We start from the raw sequence: 16,033 nt of genomic DNA, 5'->3' as shown, positions 1-16,033 counted from the left end.
GATACTGATCTATCTAGATTGAATCAATGTAAGAACTTGATCATGCTACTTTACGTATGAAGCCCAATCGCATGATTTGGCAAAGCAACATATGCAGACTAAAAAAATACCACTCCACTCATATCGCCATTTGAAGCTAAAGTTTTGACGATTTTGATAATTGGTAAATTCTTCAAACGCTTACTTCTTCTTTATCTCAAAACCGTATAATAATTTCTCTTTCACCCTGCCAACTAGTTAGGTTTGATCCTTACTTGGTGTTGAATGTTTTACCGTCATAGCCAGACGTGTGTTTTTATTCATTTCTCCGATTTGATGCTTATACTGAGGCATTTATACCGACTTCCAAGAAGTCCGTCGCACTGGCAGAAAAACATAAGTACAATAACGTAGACGGTGAGAGACGTTTCCTATCTCGCGCTACTTGCTCCGCACATTTCTTCGATGTGAAATGATGGACACTGTGCGATTATGGCTATCACGAGTAGCAGTATAAGAGTTTCCAACATGGACTCTAGTACTACATATATCTTCCGTCAGAATAAAGGGAGAAATTTCAAATCCCTGTATTGAATTTACAAACCACAGAAAGACACACACCACAAACTCCGCGGTGCTTCAGCTGGAGATTCTTATCTGTCTTACAAGTGAGAGAAAAAATTGAACCGATAAGTGGCTAATATTCCACTCTGTTTGTGGTCCTGTTCACGCTTTGAACTGATATATAAATTCAACATTTGTTGTTTTTCTGCGGTAGGACGGATATAATATCTTCTTACATTATTCCGCAGTTTTTATAACGCTTTTTCCAAGTCTGGGGAATAGTCAGAAATAGTTCTTTTACGAGCTCGTCACAATTCCTGCGACAAGTGACGCGGAATGAATACAAAGATCTAAAATGTTGATTTTACGATCAAACGTTGAAACACTAAGCCCAGCACCCCTCTGTACGTTTCGTCATTGTCCCACAACATAAGTAAGCGTAAGACAACCTGCGGTTTAACAATCGCCACGTTTTTCAAGCGTGAAAAAGAAAAGAAAGCAAAAAGTATCCAAAGATGCTCCCTATATTAGGCGACTTTCCTCCAACAGTCCAAATACACCGTTGCCACAGCGATGAATAGGGAAGATGGTGCGAAGGTGCCGACCCCGTGTAAGAGTGTGAGGAGCGGTTCCCCCATCCCTGTCTCTCTCCATCTCGGCGATAGATTTATTTAAGGGCGTGTATTCAGCTAGAGATACAATGCAGAACGTGGAGGGTTTACGACCGACATCTGCGGGCAGTTTGCCGCTTCCCGGTGATACCAAACCCGAGTGCTGCAGGGTCGACTCGAATCCTGGCCTGGCCAGAGTGGCAGAAGAGGTGGGGAATTCGACGGCGAAGGAGGGCGAGGGACCCGGAGACGCATCCCAGGGTCACCCGTTCCTCGTCTTGGCCCGCGAAGGCCACCCTCGGTGTGACGAAATGTCGAACAGCCGAGCGAGGGTAACTAACTGGATAAGTGACTCGGTCTGAAGGGAGACCCGAGGCAAATCGTCCGTTAAAAATTTCTAGGAGGTGGGAATTGCGTGGGGCTGGGGTTGAGGGCTTGCGGGACGGAGAGGGGTGGAAAGGACCGACTAATTCAATTAACGCTTTGGTGTACACATACACTATACGAGGTGTATAATATGCCTCGTGACACCGTGGTCATTGTGCAGTGTGCTTTCAAGGAGAGAGAACGAGAGAGAAAGAGAGAGAGAGTGATAGAGAGAGAGAGATGAAGCGATATTTCTGTACTCGTAATACTGACCTTGCGTATGCTTGTAGGTACCTTATCCGTGTCCTACGCTTGAAACAAGGCACGGTCATTTGAGTTGGCTACCTTGGGTTAAGCAAGGGGTAATAATTGAGCACGCACTTTAAACAAGTCGATAGTTTGTCATTGTTTTGGATTACAAAAAATGTGTACATACATTTTCGGACGTAGTATTTAAATCTGACTTGAAAAATCTTTTGTTGCTTTTTTAATTAGTTGAATTTACTGAGGCCTTATTCGAGACTGATTTTCCACACTCGGGGAGGTTCTATCTCTATTAAAGTTCGTACAGTCGGTTATGGATTCTGATTTGAAAAATTTAGTGCAAGGGATACTTTATAATTCAATTTCTGATGGACGTTTGTTGCTGACTTCTGGTGGTATTTTTTATTCACTGATAAAATGTCGATAAATTCGTGTCAACTCTCCTCTCTCGTAAGTCGAAGAAAATGATGGCGGAAATTGGCAGAAGAAAAGAAATCCGAAGATTTATATGTTTTTTTCAATTCATTTCGCACAATTCACACAGTTAAAAAAATAATACAATTCAATAAATATAACCACATGTGATAAAAGTTATATTCTTTATTTCATTTTTTACTGCATAAGTAAATACACTGCGGCTTAATTTTAGTTTCTTAAATATCAATCGGTGATGCCTTCCGCATCTACCTGAAGCAACAACGGAATCTTCCTCGCCACAGGTAGTATACAACTGATTTTACAATATTTGGTGGGTAATACACGTATATATGTATAATGCATTTTACCTGGTAGTGAGTTTATGGTAACAATGGAGCACCTGCACCTGTCCGCCTTTACCCGTCTATATACTCGCATCTGTGTGTGTACATATCCCTTGCAAGAGCACCGGTTTCGCAGGGGAATTTAAGGTAAGCTAAAAGTCTGCCGTTGGGTAGTTTGCAGAATTTTACTACCCGATAAACCAGCCGACTTGTAAGAATACGTCGCTATACATGTACCGGGTGTTCTGTTTCAATCGAACTTTGTGAATAACTCGAAAAATATAAAGAGAGTTATAAAACGATGTTCATACCTGTAACGCACAAGTTTTATTGTTTCAGAAAGAGTAAAGATATAAAATTCGTGTTGTTTTCACTGAACTTAAACTACCGCGATTTTTTTCTTCAACCAGTAGGTTTACTTACTTTTGTTTTACTCATTCGACGGCCAACCTCGATAACACCAACTCATCATTCGTTGTTCTTGACAAATCGCAATCAGATACCTCTTTGCTTTTTCTCGAGTAAAATCAAAGCGTTGACGTGGTTAGTAAAAATAATCTACAAATCTAATAATGATTACAACATTAATTACCAATTAGATTTCAAACAAAACTCGCATTTTGGACATTTTACAGAAATCGTATTACGTCAAGTGAGACTTATAACATATTTTTTGCTCGACGCGAAGCCATAGAATTTTATTATGAAACTCCCACACCCCTTTCTGTGCTTAGAAATTGACCGACTCTTCCGAAACACGACACCCCTTGTGTGAAAAAATATACCTGCACAGGTACGTATAACGCACATGTATAAACATGCACATGACACGGCGTCATCCAACGTGGAGTTGGCTTGTTCGAAATAGGGGCGGAGGAAGGTAGTATAACCGCCGTTTTGACAAATTGCAAACCCACTATTTTCCGAGCTATTTTCACGACGTCACAGAGAAACTCGACAGCCGAAAGAAGGTCTCTCACCGCTGTTTTCCAAGGACTGTTCAAGAGGCGACTGTGCACGATGGTCGATCGCTCGATATTTGAGTGTGTTCAAAAAAAAAATGCGACCTACCGTACCGCGGTAGTCATCAATGGCGCGGAACCTACGAGAAACTCTTTAAACGGGTTCTCGGCGTACGTCGTAACACACTTAGGCTCTCAATTGCTCGGCCAAAAATTTTTTCTGGTTTTTTTCGCCCTATTTCGATTCACATTACGAAAACATGATCAACAAAACTGAACTCGCCTATTTTGATTTTTCTTTGATCATGGTCATAAAATAATCTCTTTACAATCATATTTGTTGCTGAAATCTTGATCTAAGTTTATTATTAGATATTATATTACGTTTACGTAGTTTTCCAAATCAATCAAAAAATTTTTTTCGCATTTTCCACATGATATTTATCACTGTTGTATTTGATATCTATTCCATATGTCTCTATTCTTGGGTTAGGTATTTATTAAAATCGGTAATTTCAATTGAAAGTAATGAATCGATGAAAGAACCAGGAGTTTTAGCATTGATTACCGATGTATATATATATATATATATATAGGTATACATACATAGAGAGAGAGTATTTATTGATATTATCAAATATGACGATCAAATTGAAACGAAATATTTTTTTATTTGATATGATTGAAAAGGAACTTTATAACTGGAATTTGTGCGCAGTTATAAACTAAAATATGATTTATTTGAATGAATAAAAAATTTTTTCCGCCACATTTGATGGCCACATCTGACGAAGTCCACAAAATTTTTTTTTCTCGTACATTGACTGAAAATGGTGAGACTTGACAGACTGCTCATGCGCGAGCATCGTTGTTCTTTCACGCAGGCTGGCCGACTCAAGCTTTAACTATCAAATGCGGATTATGAAGTTTACGTTGGCGATAGGATTTTTTTTTCGGCTAATCAGATTTCCTATGGTTTATCTAGTGATTTGGGTAGGTCCGGCGAACTCTGAAACAACGATATTGCCAGCCAATTACAGTGTTCAAGTATCTTGCGCGTGCGCAGTAGATCACTATGACTGTAAAGATTCACCATTTCCTCTCGGTATAGACGGTATAAGCCAGCGGTAAAGAAAAAAAAATCGACCGTTCGCGATAAATTTTCCAACAACAAGTGAGTCTTACAAGGATGGCAAGAACCTCTGAATGTGCGGCAGTACGCTGTGAGCCTTCTCAAGGCCTCCGCGAGTTGAGAACCGCTGTGCGGTTAGCCACCAGACCGCATCGGGTTTTCTCTCCATCTCCACGTTCTCCGGCTCTCGCTCCCGTACCGCGCTCGAGAACGAAGGAGACACGCATCTATGTATGTACCTCTATACCGAGGAGCGAACACGGCGTCGTGCACACCGACTCGCGGCAGCGGCAGCGGCGGCGGCGGCGGCGGCGGCAGCTCCATACAACCACAACCGACAGCTTCGCCAACACTCGACTCTGCCCGCATGGCCGCGCATCTTTGCTTGTCCTACCGCGAAACAAGGCGAAAAAGAGGGAACCGACCGCGAGGCGAAAGGTGGTACGCGGCAAGAAACGAGCAATGAAAAGCGTTTGCAATAAACAAAACACCTCCCCGTGGCTTAAACACACGCGCGGATGAGGCGAACACGCACACGCCGCATGCGCGTAGAGAATGCAATGCGCGGCAGTGCAACGGACGTCGAATCATCCGCGCCCGTCGAAGATCATGTTCAAGTCGGCAAGACCAACACTCCCCTCGGTGCTAACCACCGACTGTTGCAGGCGAAGAGCTTTGTTCCGCGCCTCGGCGTCGCCTCGCCGCGTCTGCCAACTTCCGTGAATCGTGACAATGGAGCTTAAAATCCGTCTCAGATTAAGGGTCGAGTATACGCCGGGGATATACTCTACCTGTCTGCCGCCCACCTAACCTAGATAATGCGATCGACGTTTCGTTATGTTGCTTTTCCAACCCCATCTCCCGCCCCGGAGAATCGGGGAATCCATCCCCGGCCCACTCACTCACCGGGTAGCTTCGCCTCAGCCGCGGCTCGTCGGAGTCGGGCGAAGCCCCTGGCCGTGTTTTTCCCCGTGTAGCCCCCTATTTTTCATGTTTCGCTGCGGCTTCGCATGGCACCTTCATTCCGTCCGTGTATATAGCGGGCTCGGTCCGCGCGGACCGAACACGCGGCTGTCACTCCGTTATGGAAAAAGGCAGGGTCCCATTGGCCGCCGGTGAGTTTTCATTCGACTCTTTGCCAGCGGAAGCGAGTCCCGACAGCCGAGAGTGGGGCATGGACGCATCCAATTGGCCAAGAGAGTCGAGGGAGCGAAACGGTTGGTCGAAGCAGCATCGGAGTCCGCGTGGAGTTCCTTTACGAGCGAGCAGACGATAGCGGCAATCAAGTAGGAAACTGCTCGGGTCTCCCTGTGTAGCGTGATACTCGCGTTGGTAGGTAGGTAGGTAGATAGGTATGTACCACCATCGTACACGTATGTACGTACATACCTACCTACTACCCGTTTCTACACGCGCTGACGCACACAGGTCCGCTTAGCGCGCGCGCGCATATCGCCGCGGCCCCATCCTACACGGGGGTTGTAGCGGCGGCAGCAGGGGTTGAGTAAAACGGGTGGAGAGGAGGCGCCATATTTGCGGAGGGTATGGGGGAAGTGAGGGAAATCACGAGTGGAGAGAGTTTATGCGGGCATCCGTGTCAGGCTGGTGACGGCCATTTTGCGAAAAACTTCGATTTGTTTGCGCGGCTCGCTGCGCTAATATGTGCGCGTTACCGAAAACCCCCGCCGTCGGTATTTTTTCTTTCCCTTTTTCCTCTCCCCGTGCTCCGTTTTTTTTTCTTCATTTATAATCACGATTCGAAATCAACCAACCTCGCAGTTTACGCTACACCGTGTAAAAATTTCCGATTATTATAATTATGTGTCTTCCCTGTATCTACCATGATCCTGTACATATCTACCTGGGACACGCCAACGTTTGGCCATTAGCGAGGTGTACATTACTACACGCTCGCTTGTGAGAAACTGTAACTGAAAAGAAGACAATGATTGTTGCAGATTCCTGACTATGAGGTCATTTCGACGGTAAAAATTTCCAATTAAGATAACGGCCGAGACAGAGGGACGGAGGTGAAACAAGTGTGTGCATCAAAACATAAAGAATAAATAAATAAATAATAAACCAAATAAACACGAGTGGTAAGAACAATCGATATATAAACACGGCGCGCGGTGCCGCTCGCCGGTGTGGGACAAATGTGTGGAAGGAGGGATTGAAATTTATGAAGATTGATGTTGACGAATCGTAATCAGGGATAGAGAAAGATAGAGTGAGAGAAAGAGAGAGAGAGAGTGAGAGAGAGATGGAAAGAAGAGAATAAAACCGAGTCGATATTATTCAACTTTTATCCGTCCTCGGTACCGCGGACGCGGGTCGTTGCATACGGCATGGCAAGGTTTTTAGTTTTTAATTTAATACCGCGACTAAAGAAGGTAGGTAGGTATCGGGCGGTTAATACGAGCACCGCTTCCGAGCAAGTGCTGGAGGGGAACGAGGGAAAACCACGGTTGAGAAGCAACAGCGGAGCGAAGGGTTCGTCGCGATGACGGTGGGCGAGGGGCGCGGGGAGCGCGGAGTGACGGCCGAGGGGGAGGGGGTTATCCCCACCACTCGGTTAACCGTCAGTTGCTCCGAAGTTGTCCCAGCGAGAGGTTGATTCTCGCGCGTTTTACGCTCCGAGCCAGTCAGTCTATCATGCTCGACAAAACGAACGAGGCGCGTTAAGCCGGTGCGAGATGAATTGATTGATATCGTTGTCGGTGGTGGTGGTTGATCGAATGACGGTTATACTCGTCGACGAATATTTGATGCGCGCGCGTCTTTTGTTATTTACGCCGACGCGAGGTAAGTGAGGCGAGTGCGATCGTCTGTTGTTTCTTTATTTGATTCGGTTCCGTCGTTCCGCGTCCGAGATGACGTACCGCGAATACTGGAGTGCCTCGTAAGAATACTACCGGCCGCGTTTAAACCCGAAGACGGATCGGAGGAGAGATAGGGATTACACCGGATGTAAATAACCAGGCAGAGGAGGGAAAGAGTGTTTTCGGCTGTGTGAATGGCTCGCAGGGGCATAAGAGTAACAACGAGAAAAGCAGGATCCTCCGTTTGGATTTTAGTGTGATATATAAATTAAAGTGCGGTGCGAGTGGTGATGCCAGTTCTGTGAGACACAGGATTAGCGATTCCCTGGGGCGGGGCAGAGAGACGGGAGTGTTTTTTACGATTGTTAAAAACCTGGAAGATGTATCCAAGTGCTGGAATAAACGCCGCTGCAGTTGTCGCAGCTGCCGCCGCCAGACATCCAGTGAGTATCATCTTTATTATTCATCGGTTCCGTCGCTGTCCCACCGACAGCGTTGTGCTCGTTGCGTGGTAATTATTCGCGAGCCTTTAACGACGCGCGTCTCGTAATCCCGAGTTTACCGCCTCACTGACGTCAAGCTCCTCGCGCGTAGGTATATTAACACGAACCGCCGCGTCGCGTCGCCCAGCCGTCGCTCACACCTTTGCTTCGTCGCTGGGAGTGCCTGAAAAACCGCCGCGGTTTCTTCCTCCTTTCTTTCTTCCTGCCTGCCTGCCTGCCTGCCTATCGGAGGTCGAAACGTTTCGCGCCGCCAGCTTTTTAATCTACCAGACTCTCCCCGATCGGATTAAAACTTGCTTGTTTATTGTTACCGTTGTTTGTCCGCATTCGGCTTCCGCGGAGGGTGAGAGGAAAAGAAAGAAAGCCCTGAAATTACGATCTTCGGCCATACCGAAACCTTTACAGACATGATAGTTTCCTTCAACCGTAGTACATGTTGTTTCGATTTTGTTGATATCGTCTTATTCGGACCGAATCTTGCAGAACGAATATTTCAATAAGAAGTCGAAGTGGGTTAGGTAAGGTTGGATCAAAACTAATGGCGCGAAAATCTAATATTTAAATTTTTGTTCCGGTTTTTATTGGGATAACGCAATAGGCGTACAAATGAATTTACCGTCGCATTTTTAAACGTGGCTTTTTCATCGTGAGATTATATGAAATTTCACAGGCATTGAATACCTTGGCTGAAACTGAGTAACCTAACCTAACCTAACCTAACTTAACCCGGCCCAAGCTAACATGACCCAACTCGACTTACGCCGAACCAACCTATGTTGATCTAACTTGGCGCGTTCCAATCTGACCTAACCTAATCCATTTTATTATAGATAATAACCATGTCGTGTTGAACTTCGAAGCATTTCGGGGTATTTATATGAATATTCGAAACAATGTTGTTGCTCCAGTTTTCAAACGCCTGTATACTTGAACCGGAGCTTATTATTCTACGCAGTCTCTGAGTGTTGAAGAGGGGAATTCGATTTCATTGTATTGTGAAAATTTAATTAATCAGTGAGCCGTCAAGTCAAATTACGTATTATACAGTTTGATTTGTATATCGGACAAAACAGTCGATTTGTACCAGGTACTGTAGCGTAGAGAAATGGAATTTAACAAAATTCAATCAGATATTGTGAATTATTTGATTTTGAAGTGGTGAAAAATCTTGAACCTTGCGGTGTAATTATCCGTAATAAAGTTTTTCAAACCATTTGTAAACACAATCCTGAAATTCAATTTCCTTCCATCGCTCGTACGTTTGCAAAGGGACGGTAAGATGTTAATTGAAACAGAGAAAAAAAAATTTCACTCATTGAAGATTGCCGTTTATTTTGTACAAACTGCTGAAGAAGTTTGTATGAATTTAAACCAAGCATATGGTTCGAAAAACTTGCAATTTATGCTATTTGCTTGTCAGCAATAACGATTTACTAGATTATTATCCTCCTAGTCATTTATGCGCGTCTGCAAACTTGACGAGAAGTATTTCGTCAACAAATACACATGTTTCGATTCAAAAATATCGCGATCGAGACGCATTTCACAGAAAATTGAAATCTCCAAATCTGTAGTATCATTTTGATACTGAAAAACTAAGTAAAATCGGGGTGAATTGTTTGTGAAAGAAACTAGCAGCTTGTTGCCGTTACGCCCGCGAATATTTTCAAATGTTTCTCGTGGCAAAACTATCAGCCATAGCCATATGCTCTCCTGGACTTTTTTTGTAGAGCTCGTCGAGACGTTGAAACCCCTTGAGCATAACTTTTCTATATCTGTAAGAGTTTGGTCGGTGTTCGCATAAGTGTGTGATCCCGTTTCGACTTGGTTTACGAATATCTTTATATCTCCAAGACCATTGATCTGCCTATAACGAAATATAGCCTAAAATCTGTCCGGACGTTGTAGCTATCCGTAGAAAAGATGAAATCAAGATCGCTTCGGTAGTTCTGGAGTTCTAAGCGGCGAATATATGGACAGAAGGAAAGAGAAACGTTGAGTTTCGCATATATATCTGGAGACAAGAAAATGACGGCAATCCTACAGCAGAATTGAGCAACTCGCAAACAGAGGACCGATTACCGAACCCCTGTACCGGATAGTATTCATCCGTCATTCGTTACAACAAATAATCGAATGCGAAGTGGGATGCGAACTTGACTCGTGCGCAGAGCCAGCGTCAACAATCCGTCCTGAATCGCAGAGTCGCGATATCGACGGACTCGGTTTCGAGCTAATCAGCGGTTAGTTAAATAATGCTGTCTGTCTCTGAACGCGCGCTGCGTGCCGTTGCGGCGTGCCGTGCGTTATCCAGCGGCGTGGCAGCACGTGGGGACGATGGGAACTGGTTGCGAAATGGAGGAGGAGGGGTGCAACGTGCCGAGGTTAGGGGACTCGGCTCCCCGACAATGAACTAGGACAACGGGGTGCGCCGAACCGGAGCGAGGGGCGAGCATTCCGCCCCTCCGCGTGCGTGCGTGCGAGCGCACGCGTGTACGCGCACGAAGTACCCAACGCGCACCTTCAGGGGCTTTTCTGCATTTCATTGCACCCCAACCTCGTTTGTTTGCCTCTTTATAAACGTTTCGACGATGCATCGGACGTACGATCTGATCATCGAGGAAGGGTCCAATTAAAGGAGATTCACGAGCCCGAGGTTCGATCAAGCTGGATCGGAAAGAAATCGATACAATATTCAGTCGTAATTTCACGACATCGTGCTGTCGAATGATTAACCGGGATAGATCGAATTCTTCGGAAATATTTATCGTTTGAACTGATGGGGACGAAGTTAATAACGTTAGGGTAATGATGCATGATTCAGGAAAAATCGTTACTTCGCACATTTAAGATTGTCTGAAGCTTAGTAAACCATGATAAACAAAATATACTTATATATTTCAAATAGTCAACTCCTTGAAAGTCATACAAAAATTGTGGAATAATGATTCCTTCTCTGACGCTTCGTTATGTTAACGTTACTAACTTCAGCCTCGTCATACTCGGTGCTTCTGGTAACCTGAGTTTTCGATCAAGTTTGATTGATTGGACCTTCAGGTACGACGTGCATCACCAATTCTATCCAAACGATACCTTTTCAACGCACGAGGAAGAAAAATTGGAAAAATTAATAGATGTGAAGATTGAAGTGAAAAAATCCGATTGTACGCCCAATGCATTCGAAGCGATTCCATTCGTTGTATCCTTACGACTTTTTAAACCCTGTAAAACATATCGCTTATCTTATTCGTAAACGTATTGTCCGTCCATTAAATGAGAATAACGAATCGTCTTAGATTCATTTTCAACTCGAGATTCGTTATTAGGTAATCACACTAATAAGTTTTTGTCGAACGGATCATTGCACAAGTTGTCATCTTCCCATACTAAAGCGTTCTTGTAATATAACATTCGGAGACTCGTACTGAATTTGCAATAACGCGAGGAATAATGTGAAAAACCATGTGTAATTTTTTCTACATTTGGTTTACAGATTTTCTCCTCCACGTGAACTGAATTTTTTATTTTTTATTTTTTATTTATCCCGCAAATGGTTGCGCACTAAACAATAACTAAAGGTGGTTTTTTTTCGTACGTGTGTCTGTACGTGACAACGTGAATTTGAACAACTGAAAAAATACCGTCGTCGTCGGTAGTATTTGTCGACACTTTTCGACGCCGCCGCCGTTCGAGGAATCGAACAAACGAAATTACCCAACTAACCAACTAACTAGCATTTTATTATACATGCGAAGCTTCGTCGTCTCGCTTCGCTTCACGTTGTCCCATCCTCCGTTTCCCCGCTCTCCTCCTCGTCGTCGACGTGAATAAGCCGATGAAAACGCGATTAAAAATTAGCTTAATACCGAGCTCGTCGTCGTGTTTTTCTTCCCTTGTTAGTTTCGTTTTAAGTACCAGCTGCTAGCTGGCTGGTTGGCCCGAGGACTCGACTCGACTCGACTCAACTCAAGTCAAGTCAACTTTTGTTCTTGACTGGAATTATTCACGAGAAACACCAGCCCGCTTGCCTGCGACCTTTCGATCTTCTGAAGGATAAAGTCTCCGGTGAAAAGAGAAGAGAATAAGAAAAGAAAAATCATCGGAATATAAAATGCGTGTCAGTATAATTGAGTGATAATTTTACAACACACTGATTTACATTATTTAAAACTATACTTAGTCTTCTACTACCGGCAGATTTCTTGTCTCTCTCTCTCTAATCCACGTACTATTTTACGACGAAATTTTTACTGAGGCGAAGTGTCATTGTTCACTTCGGATTTGATATAATTAAGCAGGTGTGGAAAATCCAACATGGAAATACCGGCATGTATTTTACATCATGTTCGAAAATTCAATGACAATTTCAGCAAAGTTGGGCCAAAAATCAGCATTTTTAAACGTACGGCGGATTATGTGAAAGAATTCATTTTGCAAATGAAGAACAAAAAGAAAAAAGCTACGTCAAGCAGACGAAAACTGATTTATCCTGTAAAGTGCAGGTTTTCTTTATCATGTTTTATGTACTTACTGAGTGTAATTTTCAAATTCTCACGAAAAAGGCATAGGTATGAATAATATCTCTTTTTGGAGAAATTTGCTTTGTGTGATTTAATCATTGATCGTGTCTTCGATCGGCAGTGCGATTAACCTAATTTACCAGTAATCACACATGTCAGCTATTATTATACACATATATGTGTGTACTTTGGGACACCGTGTGGCAATAATGATTGGGTGCACATTCGAGTCTGCGTTATTCATGGCGTCGTCGGTTACGTAGGAAATCATCATTCGTACGTGTGCGTCTACGCCCTCCGCGTAAAATGTATATACATAACGCAGCTAAAAAGTCTTGCACAGAAATGTAAATACGTGCGTATAATCGCTGCAGTATAAAGTTGTGACGACGGAGGCTCATCGATTGGCGGCAATAATTTTACCGCGTGTAAACGTTGAGAGGGAGCTCAGAGTTTACCAAATTAATCTCTACCAGTTTCGTAGTCGAGTTAAACATGGCCCTATACATGTACTAGATACCAAGATCACGGTGATGAACGATCGATCAACGAACTTGAGCGACGGGACGGAGAGCCAAGCCGGAGAAGCGGAAGAGAGAGAAAGAGAGAGAAAGAGAGCGTTTGATAATTTTAGATCTTGGTTGCTCGAGCCTCGAGAAGTTACACCGCTGCTTCGGTATATTATATAAATACACACAAACACGCACAGACATACATACATTGAGGTATATTCACATACTATACACATACCTAATAGTCTCTAGTGATTAGGGGTGTTTGACTAATTAGTAGCGCAGCTTATTTCGATTTATAGATAGTCGTCGCTGCCTGTTTCTTTGTATATCGACACACATACGGCTCAGCAGGAGGCAGAAGCTGGCAGCCAGAATTAGCAGTCAAACGTTTTAATATTCATTCGCATAAGGTAATTAAGTGGAAGAATCTAAATATTGTTAAATACCTCGTATCCCCGATACTTTTATAGAATTACGAGGATAAAACTGAACTTTATTTTTGATATTACCACAAAGTTTTACATGTTTGGCTGCTAACTCTGGCTGTTAGCTTCAGCCTCATCGGATCAGCTGATGTGATTATACAGTTCACAAGATGAACGGTTGACCGTTTTTTGTGTATAGGTGCACTTCGCAGTTGGATTCTATTATTATTTTGTCTGAATGATGAACTTGTCCTGTATTTTTTTGAAATTGATACAGTTTCAAAGTTTGTCTTATTCATTTTGAAGACATACGTGAATTCTTCCGTGAAACGTGTCGAACGATGAATTTCATGAGAAGTTTGAAACTTCATTCGAATCTGAGTTTCGGCAGACTTTAAATGTTCTGTTATTCGATTGTTATAACGCAGAACGAGATATTTTCAGATCTTGCACAGTATAGTACGTAAAAATATGTACGTAAAATTGAAATTGATCAATTTTTATCGAGTACCCAAATTTCTGGTATAATACTTAGTTTCGATGGTTAAATTTTTAATATTTGAGATTAGCGTAAAATAGTAAATATTGCATTCGTATATCCGTTCATCGTTCAAACTTTTCTTGATCAAGCTTGATCGATCGAAACTTTAGGCGCATCGCATACTTTGAACAACTGACGAGACGAGAAATTATCAAAAGTATAAAAAATTAAATGGACAAAATCAAGTCCGACTTTGGGGTAAATCTGAAAACTTGGTTTAGATAAATTAAAGAATACGATCGTTCCGATAATTATAATAAACTTTACGGGCACACGATTAGGTTAGTTTAGGTTAGTTTAAGATAATTAAGAAAACCAAGTGCGACTTTTCGCTAACTCTGAAAATTTGGTTTAAATGAATTAAAAAACACGATCGCTTACACAGTTATAACAAACTTCATAGGCACACAGTTAGGTTAGGTTAGGTTAGGTCAGGTCAGGTAGGGTTAGAGGCATACTTATGGGGGCTTCAGAAGTCAGCCCCTGAATTATAATTCTATTATGTTGGTAACAACATTAAGCTCCGCTGCATGGGGTGGTTTCCATCCGTCCCCTGAAACTGTAACACAATAAGCAACGGCAGCGAGCCCCCCAAACCTGAGAGCCTCGCGTAAGCGCGCGTAGCCGTTCCGGGTGCCATGGTGGTGTGTTGCGTCTAAAGGTCCATGGTGGCAAGCGGGGGTTTCCCTCCCTTGGGTTCCCCAGCAGCTCTCCAGGCCTAGGAGCCCGAAGCTGAACAATAATCCCTAGGGTCTATGGGCGGCATGCATGATAGCCATAACAGAAGAGGACCGCGCCCCGCCCAACGATGCGACCCTTATTACAACACAGGGTGTTGCAAATTGGTCCTTTTCGAAAACTCGATGTTTTTGTCTCCTCCAATGGACCTTTCATTTCCATTTATTTTTTTCCCTCACCATTTCCCCTGCCGCCAAGCAACTCGACCCGTTTTTCATCTCTCTCCTTTTCTATTGGGGTTCAGTATGTACATACATACATACATACATAGGTACGTTATTATTCTTCTTCGCCGTGCCTCTCGGTAGCACAGCAAGGCTCCCTATTCTGATCGTCCTCACCTTTTTTCTTTTTTTTTCTAATCTTTCAAGCCCCTAATTCGACGAGCCGATCGCTCCGGCATCCAGGCAGAGGGTCGATCCTGGCCGTACGACACTTGCGGAGGGAATCACCATTGCACATATATACTCTGTGTTCATGCAATCATACCTGAGACTTCTACTGGGGGCAGCGTTTGTGCTCGTTCGGTGTCACCGTCACAAGTGTTGTGTGGCACCATTAACGTCTGCGCCGCTTGCTTAAAGATGAATAGTCGTTTGTTCGTTCGTTCTTCATTCTTTTCTTGTCGTCGCGGTTGTGTTCCTATTCTTCGAGCATCATTGTGCATTTATACAGCGCAACTATCGAATTGCAGACGCTCGAGTCATACATTGTTTTTGTTCTCTTGCCGAAGCTGTTTGAATTTCCCGGCAAAAGATTTTTCTTTTTTTTTTTCACGTAGTACTTGAATATTCGATGGGTTCAATATGGTGTGTATGGAAATTAGTGCAGTGTAGCTATTGTAACGCGACAAGCTTATCTAAATTATTGCGAAAGTACCCTTAAGAAAAATCTATGAAAAAATATTTTTCATTTCAACAGAAACGTGTTCGAAAAATTGGTAGAAATTCAAAGCTATTTAATTTTGCACAGTGTTGCGCGAAGGGAATAAGTCTTGACGTTGAAACGAATGAAATTTTACGCATGCGCACACACACACACCTTATGGTACATTTAAACTTTTTTCGCGTATCAATCTGAAACTTGCAGAATTTGGTGAAATTAACCGTTAAACTTCGAACGGACGGTTACCGACACAATTCTTCCGAACCGAGCGGATAGCTGCCAAACTCACACAAGTGAACACAGGTACCTACCTACCAAGATTCGAGTGGAGGTAGGTAGGTATTTCTGCGCTCTCAAAGCGGAGAAGGAAAAGGGGCGTCGAATGGACGACATGTTTCTTCTCTCGTCGACCGACGGGGTATTGGATCGTTGCCCCTGGTGTCCC

At 43.4% G+C, this 16,033-nt stretch overlaps 1 protein-coding gene across 8 annotated transcripts in view; it reads left to right on the top strand.

Annotated features, from left to right (window-relative positions):
- LOC107225766 (protein groucho) overlaps nucleotides 1–16,033 on the top strand; it is a 138,607-nt gene that overhangs the window by 28,541 nt on the left and 94,033 nt on the right. For 5 of the 8 annotated variants that reach the window (XM_046743959.1, XM_046743957.1, XM_046743955.1 and 2 more), the window contains exon 1: nucleotides 7,241–7,904. The exons of 2 other annotated variants lie outside the window; for them this stretch is intronic. In XM_046743959.1, the coding sequence (XP_046599915.1) occupies nucleotides 7,842–7,904 (63 nt within the window). In that variant the 5' untranslated portion in view covers nucleotides 7,241–7,841. Of the gene's footprint in view, nucleotides 1–7,240; nucleotides 7,905–16,033 lie in introns of those variants that run through there. One more of the 8 variants, XM_046743962.1, reaches the window with a different exon arrangement.

The sequence above is a fragment of the Neodiprion lecontei genome, chromosome 6, assembly GCF_021901455.1.
Source record: "Neodiprion lecontei isolate iyNeoLeco1 chromosome 6, iyNeoLeco1.1, whole genome shotgun sequence".
NCBI classification, from domain to species: domain Eukaryota; kingdom Metazoa; phylum Arthropoda; class Insecta; order Hymenoptera; family Diprionidae; genus Neodiprion; species Neodiprion lecontei.
This window is presented reverse-complemented; position numbering and strand designations above follow the sequence as displayed.